The 19,493-nt window shown below is 49.1% G+C and overlaps 6 protein-coding genes across 6 annotated transcripts; 3 read left to right on the top strand and 3 right to left on the bottom strand.

Moving 5' to 3' along the window:
- Positions 1–45: 45 nt before the first annotated feature.
- Positions 46–2,542, bottom strand: N7487_004392 (fungal specific transcription factor domain-containing protein; the record flags this gene model as incomplete). Its single annotated transcript, XM_056872139.1, has 9 exons — positions 46–545; positions 600–783; positions 844–1,016; positions 1,070–1,340; positions 1,396–1,934; positions 1,984–2,130; positions 2,187–2,281; positions 2,332–2,391; positions 2,502–2,542. The coding sequence occupies 9 exons, from the start codon at positions 2,540–2,542 to the stop codon at positions 46–48; spliced, it is 2,010 nt and encodes a 669-aa protein (XP_056729859.1).
- Positions 2,543–2,877: 335 nt separating this feature from the next.
- Positions 2,878–4,361, bottom strand: N7487_004391 (uncharacterized protein; the record flags this gene model as incomplete). The annotated part of the gene is made up of 2 exons (XM_056872138.1): positions 2,878–3,740; positions 3,791–4,361. 2 exons carry the CDS (start codon positions 4,359–4,361, stop codon positions 2,878–2,880), a joined length of 1,434 nt encoding a protein of 477 aa, XP_056729858.1.
- A 280-nt stretch (positions 4,362–4,641) lies between these two features.
- Positions 4,642–7,101, top strand: N7487_004390 (GTPase-activating protein GYP6; the record flags this gene model as incomplete). The annotated part of the gene is made up of 6 exons (XM_056872137.1): positions 4,642–4,664; positions 4,715–4,832; positions 4,883–5,041; positions 5,118–5,635; positions 5,690–5,832; positions 5,891–7,101. 6 exons carry the CDS (start codon positions 4,642–4,644, stop codon positions 7,099–7,101), a joined length of 2,172 nt encoding a protein of 723 aa, XP_056729857.1.
- Positions 7,102–8,130: 1,029 nt separating this feature from the next.
- On the top strand, positions 8,131–12,019 carry N7487_004389 (serine/threonine-protein kinase; the record flags this gene model as incomplete). The annotated part of the gene is made up of 6 exons (XM_056872136.1): positions 8,131–8,155; positions 8,522–8,666; positions 8,728–9,437; positions 9,495–10,156; positions 10,276–11,692; positions 11,751–12,019. The coding sequence occupies 6 exons, from the start codon at positions 8,131–8,133 to the stop codon at positions 12,017–12,019; spliced, it is 3,228 nt and encodes a 1,075-aa protein (XP_056729856.1).
- Positions 12,020–13,722: 1,703 nt separating this feature from the next.
- Positions 13,723–15,933, top strand: N7487_004388 (F-box domain protein; the record flags this gene model as incomplete). Its single annotated transcript, XM_056872135.1, has 1 exon — positions 13,723–15,933. The coding sequence occupies one exon, from the start codon at positions 13,723–13,725 to the stop codon at positions 15,931–15,933; it is 2,211 nt and encodes a 736-aa protein (XP_056729855.1).
- Positions 15,934–17,221: 1,288 nt separating this feature from the next.
- Positions 17,222–18,649, bottom strand: N7487_004387 (uncharacterized protein; the record flags this gene model as incomplete). The annotated part of the gene is made up of 1 exon (XM_056872134.1): positions 17,222–18,649. The coding sequence occupies one exon, from the start codon at positions 18,647–18,649 to the stop codon at positions 17,222–17,224; it is 1,428 nt and encodes a 475-aa protein (XP_056729854.1).
- Between the last annotated feature and the right edge of the window lie 844 nt (positions 18,650–19,493).

Genomic DNA, 19,493 nt, shown 5'->3' with positions numbered 1-19,493 from the left:
CCGGTAGAAACCAATTGAAATTCGTCAATTCATCACACATTCAATTTACCATATACTATGTTCAATCATCGCATTCGACACCCACTCGGTATCATAACTCTCAATCGAGTCCGCAACGGCCATAATCTCGGCTGAAGTCAACATCGTACTAAAATCACACTCCACATCAAAATCAGGATCAGGATCCGGCCTCAGAAGCGCATCGTCGTATCGAACAGACTGAGGTATAGCACCGGAAATCGGTGTTGCAGAAGGGGAAGCTGGGTCCGGAAGAACATTGGGTTGTTGGAAGAATTCAGGGACCGGTAAGTGTCGAGGTTGATCACTAGAGATACATCCTATTAATGTCTCGTGTAGCTGCTGAAGCTCAGATCGCCTGAATTTAGCAACTTGGTTTCCGTCTCTGATCATTTCGTCAAAGATCGCATAGGCTTTCTCCAGCCAGTTGGGGTGGCTTTCTAGTACTCGGGGGTCGATTGCCGGGCCCATCAGGAGGATGATTGTGGATACGAAGACTGATTCTAGATCAAAGGGGAGGAAGGTTTCTGGAATTTGGTAGTTAGTTGAGAGGGCCTATCAGTAGCGAAAGGTTGTCTTACCTAGCAGGCCTTGGCTCTGTAAACTAGAGAGAATACTGATGATGTGTTGGGCAGATTCAAGACACATCTGCATCAGGTTTCGGACATTTCGGGATGCATTGAGGGATTCCAGGCAGTTTTCTGGGGACTCAAAGCGGATTTTAAGAAAGCAGAATAGGAGAGGTCGCGTGGCTAGGATGATACACTGAATATCGGATGAGTGGTCAGCGGATGCGTCTCTTTCCATCAAGAGTAAGATACGTACCTGGTGGTATTGAAGATGTAAATATGCTGATATTCGAGAAACTCCGCTGCCTGGATCCAAGTGTAGCTGGAATGACTCGCGAAGCTCATCGGCAAGCCCCGCGATACTCGCCAGCGCTGATTTGGTGCTCAGAAGAAAAGTCCGGTTGATGCGTCCATTGACAACATATATTGCTGTTTATTTTGTCAGGGGTGATGATTTACGGTGGAGGCTTGGGAAATCTTACTACTGTTCACCTCGGCAATGATCTGGGACAACTTGATGTGCATGCCTAATGACATTGTCTCCGATGGGTCTGCAAAGGTAGGAAGTTGGGTTTGCACATATCGATCATTGATTGACTGAGGCAAGCCCATCAACGATGTCATTTCTCGGTCCAGAATATAAATAGTCCACCAAATTTTGCCGCATCTTTGGACCATGCTGTGTCCTAAATCTTCGACTGGCATGCTAGTGTGCATCCCTTGCGCCATAGCTATCCGCATGGCTTGGCCAATCTAGGGCATTTGTTAGTCAGCTTTTTCAAATGAGCCATTTCTTCGGAAATCTTACGTAGTTATGTGCCGATGTTCGATAGTCAACACATTGGTAGTATAAGGCGATGCAACATAGGATTTCCGTTCCCAGCATAGGATCCCGGTAAAGAGCAGTCGGGTCAGGCAGAAGCTGCAAAGCTTTGACGAAATAGCACACCCCCGGTGGCTTTTTACCTTGAGCCTTGGGCTGAACGAATCCTTTCCCAAAAGCCAAGATCAGGAGGAAATGGACGTACCACAAGCTGTTTGTCATGGATTGCCCATCTCCCGAGTAAAACTGTTGCAAAGAGCTCATAAACTCATCTTCTTCAAAAAGATGATACAATTGTCCGCATCGGAATTGCACGGCGTTGATCAGATACATGGTATGGTCGCGAGTCGGAACAACCGGAATATCTGGGCCTGGGGTTGTTCGTAACCCGTCCCATCCCAGTTCATAGGTTGTTTCATCAAATATCAAAGTTTCTGTGGGTAGTGCATCCTGATAGAGGTGCTGATGTGCCAAGCTGAGAACTCGCCGAGTGAACGACCAATTGGATGATGTTCCAAGATAAACTGTAGTAGATGTTAGAGTTGCGCATTAGAAGAAAGCAGGGTAGCCTACATGTGCGGCCATTTGGCGCAGACATAAATGCAGGAGGACCGGATGATAGCGGGTTGGCTAGCCCGGAGTCCAAATCCTCTAGGTTCTGGTCCTCGTCATGCTCCTCGGGAGTACTAGTCCTCTCCAAAGGAGGTACATCTTCGCGATCTTTCGGATCTGCAATAGGTTAGCAGGTAATCATCTAAGCAGAAAGCAAGACACACCAATTTGAGTATCGAAATTCGAGCTGAAAGGGCTCACTTGGCCCTTCTCGCTCTGCTCTATACGCGCGATCTTCTGCTGCAGCTCTAGAATGTAGCTGCAAGAAATGTGAGCTATCGATTCTTCTCAAGACTCCAATTGACTTACCCTCTTGTTACTAGGATCTTCTGATCACGATCGTTGAATATGCAGCTAAGCTTTCGCTTGCTACATCCGTCGCATGGCTGTGATCCGGAACATTTGATCTTTTGTCTCCGGCATCGCACACATCTAAATCGTCAGTGTGAATTTCCACTAATCTCTAAGACCTCACTCACGCATTTGACGATCGTTTTGTGACTCTTCCATTGCCCGCCATCTGTGTTGAGATATGTTAGGAATCTGCCAGGCCGGAATGCGGGGGAAAAGTTCCCCGTGAGGCCCGTGAGGGCCGTGAGGGGGATCTCTTGTTATCAGAAGAGAAAGACGAATCAGATAGTTTGGTGAAGATGTGGATACAAAATCTTATCTGTTCAAAAGAGGATAAACGATAGAGAGGAGAGCGATGTGTCGTCGGGTTCCCTCCCGATAATTCACATAATTTAACCTTCGAACCTTTGGGTCATTTGACATCTCCCTGTCTCTTTCCATACATTTATACATGCACACATGCATACATGCATACATCATTTTTCTATGTACATTATGTAGCTTTCAACGCTGCCCAAGTAAGTTTCGATTCCTCTCCCAAAATTGCTTGCATGCTGTGTGGCCCCAATGTTCAGTCCACCACTCCCCGAAGCTATCTTGGACACTTGATTCGTCCACTCGTAACACCCGCTCGTCTCTCTTAAGCGAACACAGTGCACAAGGATGGGGGGCTTTCAGTGCGCCCTGGTCCGCCCGCGCCGTAATAACCTTAAGCCCACTAGGATCTGGGACCGTAGGGATCGGTCGCTGGCCTGCCGCTTGTAGGACAGCATTGAAAACCACCGCCCGTTCACGCCAAGTAGTAAGCACATCAACGGCGTCTTGTTCTTCTTTGATGTTCTCTTGCTTGTTCACGCTGTTAAGTTTCATACCACCGGCTTTGCCGGAACGGGCAGGGCCGATTCGCATGCTCTGACTAAGGATTGTATCACGTTTCCACCGGAGACTTCGCCCTGCAATTATACGGGCGGCCGATTGAAGTACATTGTGAATATTCAAGGCTGTCGTTGAAATGGTGTTTGAGGATGACGGTGGGGCCGAGGATCGCAGCTGGGATTTTGCGAGTACAGCCTCTTTTTGAAGATTGTCAAACACATCTAAGAATAATTCGAGAAGGACTGATGGCGGCGGTATGTTTGTTGGACGGACGGTGGCCGCGGGGGGTGTAGTCCTAGAAACAGAGCTACTAGGAGCTGGGCTAGGGGCTGTCGGTGGTGAGATGGGTTTGGATTTGGGCACAGCCTTCACACTAGGCCCATCTGAAAAGTCACCCCAGTCGTCGAAGGCATCGTCATCCCAGGTTGATGCAGGCGGCTTATTGGGTCTGACAGGCGGTTTTGTAGGTGCTTTTGTTCTCTTTTCGGGGGCTTTGGGGGAGGTTGGCTAGCAGGGGCATCGGCGAAATCGCCCCAGTCACCAAATGAATCATCCTCCCACGTTGCCTGCTGTTGGTTATTAATAGGTCCAAGGTTTTGGTTCTTTTGGGCAATTTCCGACGGATGTTGCACGACCGGTGCCGAGTCTTGCATTGAGAGTGAATCTAGCAAGTCAATTGTTTTAGAAACTTGTAGAGTATCCTGCCGAGGCTCTTGTATTGGCAATGTGGCTGTCGTTGATTGCTGAGGAGCTGTTGATTGTGCATGTTGAGCGTTTGTATCAGGGCCCTCGAATTCACCCCAGTCGTCGTCCGCATCACTGGCTGGTGTGTCGAACGTTGCATCAAATAATACATCGCTATGTGGATTCAAGGGAATGTCAAATTCCTGACCAGGGCCCTGCCATGAAGCTGCTGGAGCTGCGAATTGACCGACTGCTTCCGGGGTCGGATTGGGACGTTTGTTGTGCTGCACACTTCTCGATGACCCGAAGAAAGCGATATCCTCGTCTTCATCGAAGAATGAGTTTTTCTGGTATTGCGATGGATGCTGTCTAGAAGTATTGTCTGGAGCAGGCGCCTGACCAAACTCTGCTAGTAGATCTGCGGACATTTTGAATGTCCACGGTTGTCATGAAGCTGTGAGAGGTGACATAAAGTGCAGCGGTACAGCGGTGCAGGGAATGTCTGCAGGGGCGGCAACACAAGATCGAATATGCCGATGCCAACCGCAATCTGGATCGTTTTAGATGTGCAAACTTCGCAATCCGAACTCAACCGGAGTATATAGCGGTGGAATGTCGCAATGGCCGAGTAGCGCGAGATAAGGCACGGGCGGTCTACTATCGCCCGCATCCCCTCATTTTCCAAGGTTCCCCCCGTCATCCCCAGCGATGAGAACCATTGAGGAGACTAGGTACTTCCCCCGAATTGTCCGCAATCTATAACTTGTACTGACCCTCGCAGAAAGAGATGGGACATCCTATTCTCCGACAACGATACACCTTCCGACCTTCGAGCGGCTTTGCAATCCGAGCAAGGAGGAAACCTGTGCAATGACGGCCTGAGGTCGGTTTGCTGGAAGGTTCTGTGAGCTTGATAATGTGAGATGGGGATATATGCTGATTCTTGCAGACATTTTTACTCTTCGACGGGTTGGATAAAAACGAATGGACGCCTAAGCTCGACGAATCCCGGGATGCCTATCGCGCGCTGCGAGATCATTTCTTGAAATATATCGAACATCCGGACGATTTAGAATCGACTGTTGATCCGCTGGCGGATGATGAGCAGGTACTTGAATGAACATCTGCTGTGCTTCGGTTAACTTGAAAAATACTCCTGTCTAACTAATTCTTGTTGGAATCAGTCCCCTTGGCAAACACTCCGACACGATGAGACGCTCCGTACCGAGATCCTCCAAGATGTTGATCGATGCTTGCAGGAAAACTACTTTTTCCAAGAGCCCGACACGAAATCCAAGTTAACTGATATCCTGTTCGTCTACTCGAAGCTCAATCCAGATGTCGGCTATAGACAAGGAATGCACGAATTACTCGCGCCTATTCTTTGGGCAGTAGATCGAGACTCAGTCATGCCACACCCCGGAGAACTTGATGCGAACAAGGACAAGAGTGAGGCGTTGATGCTAAATCTTCTTGATGCACAATTCGTGGAACATGATTCGTTTACGCTGTTTCTCTCGGTCATGCAGACGGCCCGGATATACTATGAACACGGCCAGACACGGTCGGCAAATGGCCAGATGGACGTCATTCCAATAGTTGATCGGTGTCATTATCTTCATAAGGAAGCTTTGGCGGTTATCGATCACGAGCTCGCTGAGCACCTGGAAGCTGTGGACGTATTACCGCAAATTTTCTTAACGTAAGTTGTGTTCAGACACCCATCCATTTTCTTCCGTACTAACTCACTGAAAAGCCGCTGGATGCGCCTTCTGTTTGGCCGAGAATTTCCATTTGACGATGTGCTGACCATGTGGGATCTACTCTTTGCCCATGGACTACGGTCTGACCTTGTTGATTTCACGTGCATTGCAATGCTGCTTAGAATTCGTTGGCAATGTTGGTCGACCGGCTCAATTCCCCATCGTATTTTATTTTGCTGACATGCATCATTTAGTACTCACGGCCGACTATACAACCGCCTTAACATTATTACTTCGCTACCCATCGCCCCAACCACACACACCTCAGACTTTCGTGTATGATGCACTATATTTGGAACAGAACCCTACTGCCGATCGAGGCAGTTTCATCATATCAAAATATTCAGGTAGACCGCCCGATTCAAAATATCGCAACCCTCCTGGTACACGGCCCACGAGGAAGACCTTCCTTTGGGAAGACTTCAAGAAACGCAGTGAAAGCAACTCCCCTACTGGATCACCAGCCCGAAGCAGCCCTAAAAGTCTCGAATCTCTTTTCCAAGACGTCTCCCAGGGAATTCAACGCCGGACAGAGACATGGGGCGTAGCCAAGGCTGTTCGAGGCGCCGTGACAGAAGCCAGGAAAAATATGCAGACAATGCACTTTGAACCAAATATGCGTCCTGGCTTTTCGAGGCCTGTTTCTGCAGCATCAGCCTCGGACATACAATCGACTACGGTGGCCTCGGCCAAACTGCAAACAAAGATCAATCTACTTGAGCAAAGGAACCAGGCTTTGGCGACCATTTTACGCGAGGCACTGAACGATCTTGGCTCGCAGCTGGCAAATATCAAGGACCTCGATTCTGATACGAACAGCGCAGTGAAGCGGGCTCTGGTCAAAGCTGAGAGTGTCCAGGTCTGCCTTGGAGACTCTTCCATACCAGTAGATCCCCCTCTTGACCCCCGTGTAGATGGGGAATTAAACGAATCGGACGAGTCACAAGAGACAGTCACCTCAACAGTGGGGAAAGAAGACGGCAACATTGTGGTGAACGGGAGTCAATCTCGAACAATAAATCCCGCCAAAGCGGATACGACCGGGCCGAAAGCCGCGAGTGGAACCAATTCTATCCTAGACACGGCAAGTCGGACGAACAGTGACAGGAAGAAGGGGGGTGCACGGGTAATACCTTCACGATCAACTGTGCGACCTTCTATGACGGATTCGGGGTTCTCATGGATGCTTGGCGGTGGTCGGAACTTGTCGGGCTTTGTTAGCTCTACATCACCGCCGCCAGAGCAGACTCGACTTCTTGACCAAACCCGAGGGAAACCCAAACCCAATGCCTTGTTTGGATTGAGCGGAGATGACAATCTAGGAACCGATTCTGAGCATAGTGAATTGGCGCTGCACAGCCTTCGGGGCTCTCGGGACCCTCTGTCAGGGACCGGCCCACCATGATATCTACCGATTTTGCCAATTCCACTGCTTGCGTATGCACTGGAGGATACATCGGGTCGAAGCTAGTCCCACTTCTTATCTCTTATTAGGCTGCATTATTACCATTTCCCGTATGGAAATTGGCTGCAGACACCCATGCCACAAAAGGAGGCATCTTTTTGACATGATCTAATTTTTTATACAGTTTTCTGTCTCCATTTACGATGTGAAACAGTCTTCCAACGTTATAGAAAGCAAGTAGCCACTGGAATCCAATCCCACATGAGGCGCTCGGATCTATTTGAGAAAGCCACTTTACATCATCTCGAGATTTTGCGGAAATAACTTGGCTATGACTTGCTGCATTGACCGGGCGGGGTAAGACTCTCCAAGTATTCAAATGGTAGCTTGGTGGTTCTATTTTGAAGATATATCATTTCTGTCTTATATAGATCTGATTCTACTAGTCTTTTTAACGGTAGATTTCTCCGCCACATGGGATAGAAATATGTCGATCAGCCGATCTAAATCAGGCAAATCATCTGTTCAAGGGAGAATGTCTATTTTATTTTTGGTTTTGGTTTTATTTTCAAGGAGAAATGGTCGTTAGATATAAAATATAGCCCATATACAAAAAAAGCTATAAAATACCCAAAAAGCTATTACATCACGGAGGGGGGAGCCAGTTCCCTTTTTCTCGCATTTTCCTTCTCCCCACTCTCTTCCCCGCTGCTGTTTCTCTTTTTCTTCCCCCTTGAATGCTTTTTTCCTCGACCGCATCTGCTTGTCCTTCACCTTTTGCGTGCCCAGCCGCGACGCCACATATGCCGCCTGAGACCCTACGAGGCAGCTGCCCGCCCAACCCCCGTCCCAGTTGCGAATGACCGGCCCATACATGTCGCATACCCCAGCTACATTCACGAGTGCTCGCCTCGATTGAGCCTCGTACTTTTCTTTGTTTCCCATCTGATCATCTGAATTTGAAGAGCATAACAACCAAAACCCCCCCCAAAAAAGAGAGACAACAGAGAGAGAAGAGAGACCTCGGGGATGGGGTCGGCTTACAACCATGATGGTCAGTCATGCTCACATGCTTTTTTTTTATGTTGACGTGCAGTCTTTGTTTCACATTCCATGGGCCTTGGGGAACTTTGTGGAGGTGAGGACAGGTTATGATGCTGTTCAGATTGAGTCTACGACTCATTGAGCACCGGAAAAGAAACTTTGGAAGGGTTTGGAGCAACCAGGGCGCGAATTGATTTTCTCCCAAGTGATCACGGTCATTCGCTAGCACATGCTCAGAAATGCATCTGACCGCGGAGATCAACCGTCTGATCACTCGAAAGTGTCACATTTCCTTGAAAGGCCCGTGGAATGGAAACCTCGAGACGCGCCGATTGAGTTGATAATAAGCTAGGTGAATCATGCTGATCAAACTTAGGCGAGCCGAGTCCTCTTTCGTCGCCGTTAGGATCCCTCTCTGAGTCGCCCGAATCCGAGTCCGGACTGCACAGCCTTTCTTTACAGACAGATCGCCTCAGGAGCTCGGCGGGCAGTGTTTCTTCAGGATATGACCCTCTTTCCAGGTCAGCGACAATATTATTTCTACCTTCTAACACAACCTTAACACTTTTTGTATTTCAATAGATCTCCGTTGTTCGAGAACGACCATGGAATCGGTCCATCCGGGCTGGATCGTATACGCCAAAACCAACCCTCGCGAGTACTGACCCTTCCAAACATGTCTACCTCGTCGCTATCGCTAGCTCCCATGCCTAGCCAGCGGCCCTCTCCCTCTCCCCGCTCTCGCTCATCTTCCCGAGCTCACACCAGTCACTTGTCGAGCCGAAGTTTTACAGATTTAGAAGATCTACACCGGTTTCCGCTCGAGTCGTTACACTCCTTTTCCTTTGCCCAGCAGTCCGAGGAATTTCTTCACAGCCGTCAGAACATTCTCAAGAGATCTATTGATTTTATGCGCGACCGGATGGGATGGGCCGCAAGCAATGCCGCGATCGCCAACGCACAAGCAAACGCCAGTGGGGACACGGAGATGCAAGGCATGATGGAGCTTTTGGCCCGAGCCAATATGCTCGAACCCCAGGAAAACCACATCCAAGGCCGTGGACCCATCACAGGACCCGCAGAGATTAATAGCGACAACGTCTTTGAGAAGGCCTTCTCAGATGGGGATTCTTCCCCGGCCAGCACCCGAGACGGCGCCCAGGATTCCACCACTTCGGGGTCACACCCCTCTGAAGGCTCCCAATTGTTGAGCCCTGTGCCCAGCGATCGTATCTCCAACCAACGGAGGGACCTGGTCTCTGCACCTACATCCAGGCGCGTAAGCTTAAAACGTACATACACGGACCTATGCTCTGTCTCTGTTAGGAGCAAGCTGATGGAAACTCTAGCACAACCATACACCTCCTCCGCGGATACTTTCACCTCGCTTACCGCCTCGACTGCTGGATTGGGATTCCAGATCCCCGCCCTTCACGCGCATAGCAGCAAATGGACCCCGGCTTCCCAGGCCGTGTTCAGGACCGAGGCCAAGGAACCATGGACCATTCTGGCCGCTAATGATCTGTCATGTCTCATCTTTGGTGTTCTTCAGTCCGAAGTTCGCCATCTCAGCATCCTGGAGGTTGTACAGAAGGAGCACCGGGAATGGCTCAAGGCCAAACTTCGAGATCCCAGCACTGATGCCGCTGCCCGAATGCCACTCCAACCCGAAAGAGCTAACATCTCCGCTGTCAATCCCAAATTTCGAGGTCTTGGGAATGGAGTGACAGCACAACTTCTCAGCAAACCATCTTCACGAGAAAAGTCCCGGAGAGCGCAGACCGATGACGGATATGGCTCCAGCACGAGAAACGCCCGAAACAACAACCACCCGGCCAATAAATCACGCGGAGTCTTGCTATGCGGTGATGTGGTCCCGATCCAAAAGCGCAACGGGTCACGGGGCTCCGCTAGCGTCTGGGTTATGGAAAAGCGTGGTGGCCTGATCTGGGTTGTGGAAGAGATCACAGAGAATATTGCGTCCATCCAATGCGACGATTCGTGGAACGTCGTGAGTGCCAAAGGTGAAGTCGAAAAAATATGGGGCCCATCGGTCGTTCAGAACGGCCAGTCGATCACCGACCTTTTACCCTGTTTGCCATCAGAATCTCTTGAGACTTCCCCGGGAAGGGATTGGCTAAAATCGTGGAGCTTAAGCACTTTGCCGCCCGCACCGCTGCGGGCGTTTGTATTCCTGTCGCTGTTGGAAAGGGAGAAGGAGATCGCACTCTTCAAGTCTCCAGTTTTCCTCATGTCGCAGGCATGATGGTCCTCTCGTCCTCGTCATTGAACGTGATTAGCTCCAACTCCGTGTTCTCTTCAGTCCTATTCGGCCAAGAAAGACCAGAGGGGCTCCACATCACTGAGCTTGTACCTGATTTCGATGAAATTCTGGATGTTTTGACCGAGGAGGACAATGTGCCACTGGTTGATGGTATTGTCGTACCCGAGCACAGCTTCCGACGGGCCCGGACACTTTCTATTCTCCGCGATGGAAAAGCAAATGCCGCCTCTGTGTTTACCGAGCCAAGTGGCTTGCTTGCCAAGCATCGGGATGGCTCAACCATTGTCGTGGACATTCAATTGCGCGTGGTTAAGAGCGGTACCTTCTTCTCAAAGGATAAGACAGAGAAAAGCAGCGATCGCAGCAGCGACTCTGATGACAGCGATGACACTATTGCAGTCACAGAGTTGGTCTACGCTTTGTGGATAACCTACTCGAGACAGCTCCACGCTGCTGGACCCGCCGCTGGCATCTCGCCATCATCTGTACCAAGTTCTAAGCCTACCTCGCCCACACATGACCCTGATTCGGATCGCCCGTCAGACGCCAGCGATGATGCCCGGACTGCGGAAAATCGCAAGGCTTCTGTAGAGATCAAAACGCCGACATCAACACTCAGTCAACAACTCAGTGAGGCTGCGTCTGAGCCTCTTACCACCCGTCCCGCGCAGCCCGTCCCTCCGGTTTCGGCTGCTAATGTGAAGAACGACCCTCCGGCGAAACGAACAATCAACGACTATGTGATCCTCGAGGAGATGGGACAAGGAGCCTACGGCCAAGTCAAGCTGGCGCGTTTAAAGAAACAGCCTCTTAAGAAGGTGGTGCTGAAATTCGTTACGAAGAAGCGGATCCTGGTGGATACATGGACTCGTGATCGGCGACTCGGTACTGTGCCACTGGAGATCCATGTTCTGAACTTCTTGCGGCGGGATGGGCTCAAGCACCCAAACATTGTGGAGATGGAAGGCTTCTTCGAAGACGATATCAATTATTACATTGAGATGACTCCTCACGGGCTCCCGGGGATGGACCTGTTCGATTATATCGAGCTCAAGGCCAACATGGATGAGTCGGAGTGCCGAAACATCTTCAAACAGGTTGCGAGCGCCATTAATCATTTACACACCAAAGCACTGGTTGTACATCGAGACATCAAGGATGAGAATGTTGTTCTTGATGGAGAAGGACGGATCAAGTTGATTGACTTTGGGAGTGCGGCCTACATCAAAAACGGACCGTTTGATGTCTTTGTGGGCACGATTGGTAAGTTTCCTTTGTCTCTTTGACGCATGGAAGGTAAAATGCTGACTATGTGCGTTAGATTATGCTGCCCCCGAGGTCTTACAGGGCAGGTCGTATCGGGGCAAGGAACAAGACATCTGGGCTCTCGGCATTCTCCTTTATACCATTGTCTACAAAGAGAACCCGTTCTACAACGTCGATGAGATCCTTGACCACCCCCTCCGCATCCCCTTCCTTCCTTTCTCGGAAGATTGCATTGACCTCATCCGCACGATGCTCGATCGCGACGTTGACAACCGACTCACCATCACTGAAGTGCTTGAACACCCTTGGATGGTGGGGGCTTGAACCAAAACATTTGAATACTTTCTCATACCACTCTTCCTTCTCCCTCGGCCTTTTTATTAAAAAACAAAAATAACGCGATACCCCACAAAGTTGATTACGTTTTGATGATGGATGCAAAATTTTCCAGGGAACTGGGTATCATTTCGGGGCCGGTGTGGAGCGAGTGTCTTTTTCTTCTAACCTAGGATCACGTTGATGGGTGATGATTATGAACATCAACGTATGATTTGTCTTATTTTTTTACCTGGGATTATTTTATTACCCTTTTTTTTTCCCACCCCCTTTTCCCTTCATGGCATTTGATTTTGCGATACCTTTGTATATCTCTTTATGTGACCTAGAGAACCTAAGAGGGTAGACATCATATACAACGCACTCCTTACTCCGCACATAGTGCGGCTTTGAGCGAATTGCGGGGTAACATTTAGCGTACGTCGTGGTTTTTTGTAGTCCTTGGCAAAGCCCAGTCTGTGGCTTAGCCCGGGTTATCATTATCGTGGGGGCAATCTCCACTTCAAATGCCAGGCTAAGAACCTTGGAAGTCGCCCAGGTGGACAGCTCCAATCTGATGCAAATACAGATGTAGGGGATGGACATGTATGGATGTTGTACTGAAATTCAGTGTTCTTGACAGTAAACTAAAATGGAATAAAACCAAAATACCTATTTAGGTAAAACTGTAAAATAGAAGACATGGATATGGCGTGGTCCATTCCATGGATTCTTTTTTATCTCCGTACCATGGGTTTATTGTTTCCCCCCCCGCACATGGCCCCACTAGCGAAAATAGAAAGGCGAAAATGAAATCTAACGGCTTGCCTCTCAGGAACAAATCGCCTCGATGTCCCTGGATCGTGGCCTTAAGTGGGTTCTGGCCTGAGGGGCGTCGAATCTGTCGGTCTGTCCTTCTGTCAAGGCGTCGTCAGCCGAGTGTGGGCTTTGGTCTCACATCAGATGGGTCTGTGCCATACCATTGGTATCGTACATACATCTGTAGAGACCAGTACACTATACACAATATACTCCAGAGTTACCCAAGAAGAAGATAGAAAATAATAAGAAAACGGCATTTGAAAGGTACATGCATGTATATACCGGTGCCTTGTACTAATAGGTGGGGACCGATAAGCAGATAACGTAGAGGGGGGGAAGTACTTGCGTAGTACAACGTCTGCTATGTGATGGTTGGGCCAATACCAGGTTTAATAGATGTATCGCATTCCCTTCTCTGCATTCCGCCATTTCTTGTTTCTCTTTGCATATATCTCTCTCTCTTTTCTTAAAAACCCCCAATCTTCTCTATATCTTCTACTCGGCCGTCTCGGGTCTCTCGGTTCACTCGGTTTTCTGTACGGCATCTTTGCCGAAACCTGTTCCACGGTTCTTTGGCCGTGGGCCCCGAGAGATCAATAACGAACAACGTGATTTCCCCACCCGACATTCTGATCACTCCCTCTCTCTGTTTCCTCTATTTCTCAAAGCGCTGATCAATATCCAAAAGACCGGTCATCGCTGAAATCTACCACTATGCTCATCTAAGAGCTTCCGGTGACTGCGCGCCCGTCGCTCTATCCGTTTCCACTATCCTCCGTCCTTATTACTGCTCGTGTGATACCTCCGCACCGTGCCGACACCCCCGGAAGGCGTGACAAGATAGCAGTGAGCCAGAGAATAGGTGATACAGACTGAACCAAGTCGCCAAAATGGCCTCCCAAGTATCCGATGAGATCTTACCCTCTCCGGGTAGTATCTCTCCGAACAGCCCGACCAATTCGGCAGGCCAGATCCCATTAGAGCAACCGCCAAAACTCAAGGGTCGTCAGAAGTTACTGCAGAGTCTCCAACGCATGTCGTCCAGCCCGACGTTGACCCGACGTGGCCGCTCCTCATCGACCACTAGTTACCGCCGCGACCATAAAGCTTCTCTTTCTTGTGTTTCGCTATCTTCGCCTTCCTACTCGCCCTGTCTAGGAAATGGAAGTTCCTCCCAGCTTTATGGCGGCCTCAATCCTCGGCCCGCTACTCCCGGATGCTCTAGCTCTCCCGGCGAGCCCCAGGGCGCAAACGCTCGCATTCGTTTGATGGAAACCGATGGCCCTGGTTTCACTACGCCTCGCACTGTGCCTTTGCCCTTTGATGTGAGGCCAGCATCGTGTGGATCGCCACGTACCGCGACACCGATGGGAGTGAAGTTCGAGGAGGTCACCGTTCCAGAATCCCAACCGGCCAGGACTCTTGATTTTTGGGGCGATATGCCACAAGAACTTAAGATGGAGATCTTCCAATACCTTACTCCGCAAGAAATTGTCCGCTGCTCCGCTGTTTCCAAGACGTGGAATGAAATGTGCTACAACGGACAATTATGGTCTAAGGTCGATACCACCGAGTACTACTCTAAGATCCCGAGTGATGTTTTGGTCAAGCTTATCACTTGTGGTGGTCCGTTTGTCCGAGACCTCAATCTCAGAGGCTGCGTTCAAATGCGTGAGAAATGGTCTTCGGATGGAGAACGCATTTCGGATCTATGTCGGAATGTGGTCAACTTCTCGCTTGAGGGTTGTCGTATCGACAAGGCATCCATCTACTCTTTCCTCCTTCGTAATTCCCGTTTGGAATCCATCAATCTCTCGGGTCTGTCCAGTGTCACAAACTCGGCAATGAAGGTCATTGCACGATCTTGTCCGCAACTCGAGACACTGAATGTTTCTTGGTGCAATAATGTTGATACCACTGGTCTTCTTCGGATTGTCCAGTCATGTGAGCGATTGAAGGATCTTAGGGCCAGCGAAATCCGTGGGTTCAAGGACGAGAAATTCACTTTGGCTTTGTTCGAGCGCAATACATTGGATCGCTTGATTATGAGCCGTACCGACCTAACCGATCAGAGCCTGAAGATGCTGATTCACGGCAAGAACCCCAATATGGATATTCTGACCGATCGGCCTATCGTTCCACCTCGAAAATTCCGTCATTTGGACCTTCACCATTGCCCTGAAGTGAGTGACGATGGATTGAAAAGCCTGGCCTACAACGTCCCTGATTTAGAAGGTCTGCAAGTTTCCCAGTGCTCCGAGCTGACCGACGAATCCGTCATGGACGTTATTCGCACGACACCAAACCTGTCGCATTTGGAGCTGGAGGATTTGGAGAACTTGACGAACCGCACCCTAGTGCAGCTGGCTGAATCTCCATGTGCCCAAAATTTGGAACACTTGAACATCAGCTACTGCGAGAGTCTTAGCGACACGGGAATGCTACGAGTAATGAAGAACTGTCCAAAACTCCGATCCGTCGAAATGGACAACACCAGAGTGTCCGATCTGACCCTGATGGAAGCCAGCTTCCGTGTCCGCCGCCGCGGGTACAGCGACGAGGTGCCCAAAGTCGGACTACGACTCATGATATTCGACTGCGCCAACGTCACCTGGGCCGGGGTCCGGGAAGTCCTTTCTAGCAACGCATACATCCCTCGCGCCTCCCGCAAACCCGTTTCAACAGTGGTAACGGTGACACAAACCTCGGATACTGGCTCCTCCCCGGCAACAAGCACCTTCGTCACTCCAGCCTCCTCCCCTTCGCCGTCACCAGCACCAACCTATCCCAACGAAATCATCCAGCTCAAATGTTTCTACGGCTGGCAGATGACCGTCGATGAACACACGAAACGTGTCCTGCGCGGCGACCTCGCTGCTGCATCCCGGCTGGACCGGAAATGGGCCGAATACATGGTCGCGACCGAAGAGGCCGGTGCTGCTGGTGCTGGTGCCCGTCGACGTCGACGTCGTGCCCGTGAGGCTGAGCGTCTGTACAATGAAGATGAAGACGAGAACGATGCTTACGGTACGGGCGCTGTCTCTGCTCTTGGCGGAAGACGCAGACGAGCCCAGAGCGGTGGTGGCTGTACTGTCATGTGAGGTAAATGCCCACGGCTTTTTCTTTCCATTCGGTGTGTTCTGGGAACACCTGACGCTCGAGCTAGATGCAAGACGCTACTCGACTCTACTGGCGCAGGATCGCTAGTATCTCAAATGGATGCCATCCATTTTATATTGAAGATCATATCCTTGGAATGGTCATTTTCAATTGCTATGAATTACGCACGATATGATTTTCTTTTCTGGGACACATCCCCAATACAACACTTTCTTTCGCATTTGATCTTTTTTGACCCTTTTCATCTCTCTCTCTATCTGTCTACCACCTATCGTCACATCTACTCGTCTTCACCTCTCTCCTCGTTTTTAGCAATGGCGCCAAATTCCATGAATGGGCTTTCTTTCCTGCATGTTCTATGAGCTTTTTATATGTTCACATCTCTTACCCAATCGAGATGTTAGCTCTACCATGTGTATCTAGAGGGGTTACTGGCGAGATGATTGGCGTCTTTGGTTTCTTCTCTCTCTATTAGTCTGTCTCCCTGAGCTTTTCAATTTGAAATCCATGCCGCCTATCAGGCTTCTCTTATGACACGTTACTCTCGCGTCAATTCCAGTTTATATCCTCTAGGTAGATAGTCGGCGTAAGATGATATTAGTGCCATTATGTGTAAGAACACCACGCTGTGCTTTTGAACGCCTTTTTAGGATAACCTGTCACAAATTATAGAATGGGCTAAAAAGCACCCTATTTAACATATAATACCTGTATAACTAAAATTGCTTATCCAATGGGTTATTAGCATGAACTAGGGACTTCTGACTTACTTTCCAAGACAGGGTTTGTTCTTCAGTGGCCTGATTACACCCATGAATCCGATTCTCTTCCATCTTATAGCAGCCTGAATGGTGAGGGTTTCAAAGAAAGCCAGTGGCCAGATGAAGAGAATCCCCTTGGAGGGTAGTAGAAAACGCCATTAAGAATATCGTAAGAATAACTGCAAAGCACAGTGATCAACCACGTGTCACCGGTAATAAAGAATAAGCAAAGAAACACAGCGCTGGCGGAAAACATCAAGATAAGAGGCATAACCCACCTCCCCCCGAGTGTCATTAACCTCGAATTTCAATAAAAAGAAATAAAAAGCAATGCTTGGGATCCATCACATCCCTTCTGACATCCTATGGAAGTAATGTAGATTTTATTTCTCTCTCCATTTCCATATTTTTTTTTTCTTCGCTTTTCGGTTTTGAAGTCTCCCCCATCCTGTACACGAGCTTCTGCTAGTGCTGGACTCTTGTAGACGCCAGTCTCATCAACATCTGATTAATATGTCGGACCTTCAGCAATTTTTGGCACCTCGTATTCTGAAGGAGCAATTTTGGGGTCTTTGGAGATCTCTCTTGGGGACTCTTTTCCCACCTCTTTCGCGGCCTCTTCCGTGGCATTTTCCATGGCCTCTTCTGTGGCCTCTTCTGTGGCCTCTTCTGTGGCCTCTTCTGTGACCTCTTCTGTGACCTCTTCTGTGACCTCTTCTGTGACCTCTTCTGTGACCTCTTCTGTGACCTCTTCTGTGACCTCTTCTGTGACCTCTTCTGTGACCTCTTCTGTGACCTCTTCTGTGACCTCTCCCTTGACATCTTCCGGAACCTTTTCTGTGATCCGCTCTGGACCTTGCGCTGGGACCTGCGCTGGAACCTCCACTGGGCTAACAATATCCATATCCACATCAACTTGGGACGCAGACTGAGCCATCATGGATTGATTGCCACTGCTAGCAATTTCACCACTCCTTCCAGCGAGTCCTTCCACCTGAAACTCGCCATCTGAGTCCGTTTCCCCATCTAGCTCGTCATCCTCGTTCAACAGGCGGTTGCTGTATGGCCTAGAGAGAGCCTCGTAGTCAAATCTTTTGATACCATGGCTGGTAAAGAATTCCTTCGGAATGGTAGTCGGTTTCACTCCACGCTTCATAGGTCCACAACGAACGTTATAACCCCAGAGTTTCCACAGAGGGCAGATCTCAATCCCATCAACTTCCGGATTCGGGAGAACAGCACAGAGATGGTGGTCAACAGCCACGAAATCGCGCGTCCAGGCTTTGCTCCTGTACTGCAATTCACTCTCGATACCACTAGGCTTGTGCTGTGTCATCTGACGGGTGATAGTGTGAGGAGCCTTCACGGCAGAATCAGGTGCGATGACTGCCCCGATAGACCAGATCGGGTTGGATTGCATGATATCTTTGGTTTTCTCGTGGATCAGCCAGCCGATGCTGTTTGCGTTTTCGCGTCCACACAGGATGTAATAGCCTTTGTATACTGGGAAGAAAGGTAAGCCGTGAGCCCAGATGATGGGAGCAGGTCCCGATGATACGCGTTGAGTGTTAATATGGCCCATGGCATCGAAATCGTATGGGTATAGTCGTGCTCGGTGGCGAGAGTTCATGAACTTGACTGCCAGATAAACTAATTCATCTGACAGTCGGTTGTTGGCTGGAGGAAACTCCCATTGGCCGCTTTCCTCGTTGAATTCGAGATCCAGGACCAATTTCAGCTGTGCCTCTTCTTTCTTGGTGGTGGGGTACCTTCCATAGCTGTCTTTGGGGGTCCACACAACATCGGGATTGGACTTGAGATGGTCGGCGAGGACTTCGGAGCAGCGGTCTCGAAGGATTTCTTGCTGCTCAATGAACGCTGCTTCATCTGAAGGGTAGCAGGCCATTTTGGCTTCCTTAGGTGCAGATGTCGGCATCTTGGCTTTGGCTTGACTGGATGGATTGTGCAGTTGATTGAAGAATCTGTGCTTGTTTAGTCAAGAGCTCAGACAACTAGACATATCCCTGGTGGATAAAAACTACATTGATAGATAGTTCAAGGTGTGAGAAGTCTAGGTTGGAGATATAGGAGTCAGCAAATATGAAGTTGCAGTTTGTCACAAGATAACTAGATGTAAGGTGAACATGAGCACAATGTAAGAATGGAGATTGAAGTATCAAAGGTGTCATTCAGTGATACCTTACCTGTAGTGATCAGTGAGGTCACAATGGAATGGTAAAAGGTATAAAAGCTTTGTAGATAATAGATGATGTGGACTAATGCAGAGAAACCGGATGTGCAAAGAAGCACCTGCGATGGTAGGTAGAGATGGGAGTGAAAGTCTGGACAGTAAATAAATTAGGTATTTATCTGATATTTGCAATTAGTACAATCAGATGGTAAAGGTGAAAGGTTGATGTGGTTAGCCTTAGCTTGGGAGTCAATGCTTCAAAGTAGCATAGGTCAATGTGATGAAGGTTCGGATAGCCGGAAATAGTAGATTTAAGCAAGGTAAAGGTGTAAAGGGTAGTATTAAGTGTAAAAAGGAGAGGTAACGAGAGAGTTGGCGAAGTGAATGAATTAGTCAAATGAGAGAACGATGTGCTCAAGTTATACAAGATACTTTGCAAACTTGGAACTAAGTAGAGAGTTTGCTGGGTAGAATGTCCCGTATGGAATAGTCATTTACATGTAACAAATAGTGTTCCCTATATTTTTATCGCTTCTTCAATGCTGTGGGAGATGATGATATGGACAGTGAGTGAAGTAAACATAGTTAT

This window comes from Penicillium crustosum, assembly GCF_028827405.1.
Source record: "Penicillium crustosum strain IBT 35664 chromosome Unknown utg000002l_segment0_segment0, whole genome shotgun sequence".
Classification (NCBI taxonomy): domain Eukaryota; kingdom Fungi; phylum Ascomycota; class Eurotiomycetes; order Eurotiales; family Aspergillaceae; genus Penicillium; species Penicillium crustosum.
Note: the sequence above shows the minus strand (reverse complement) of the source record. Positions and strands in the feature narration are given on the sequence as shown.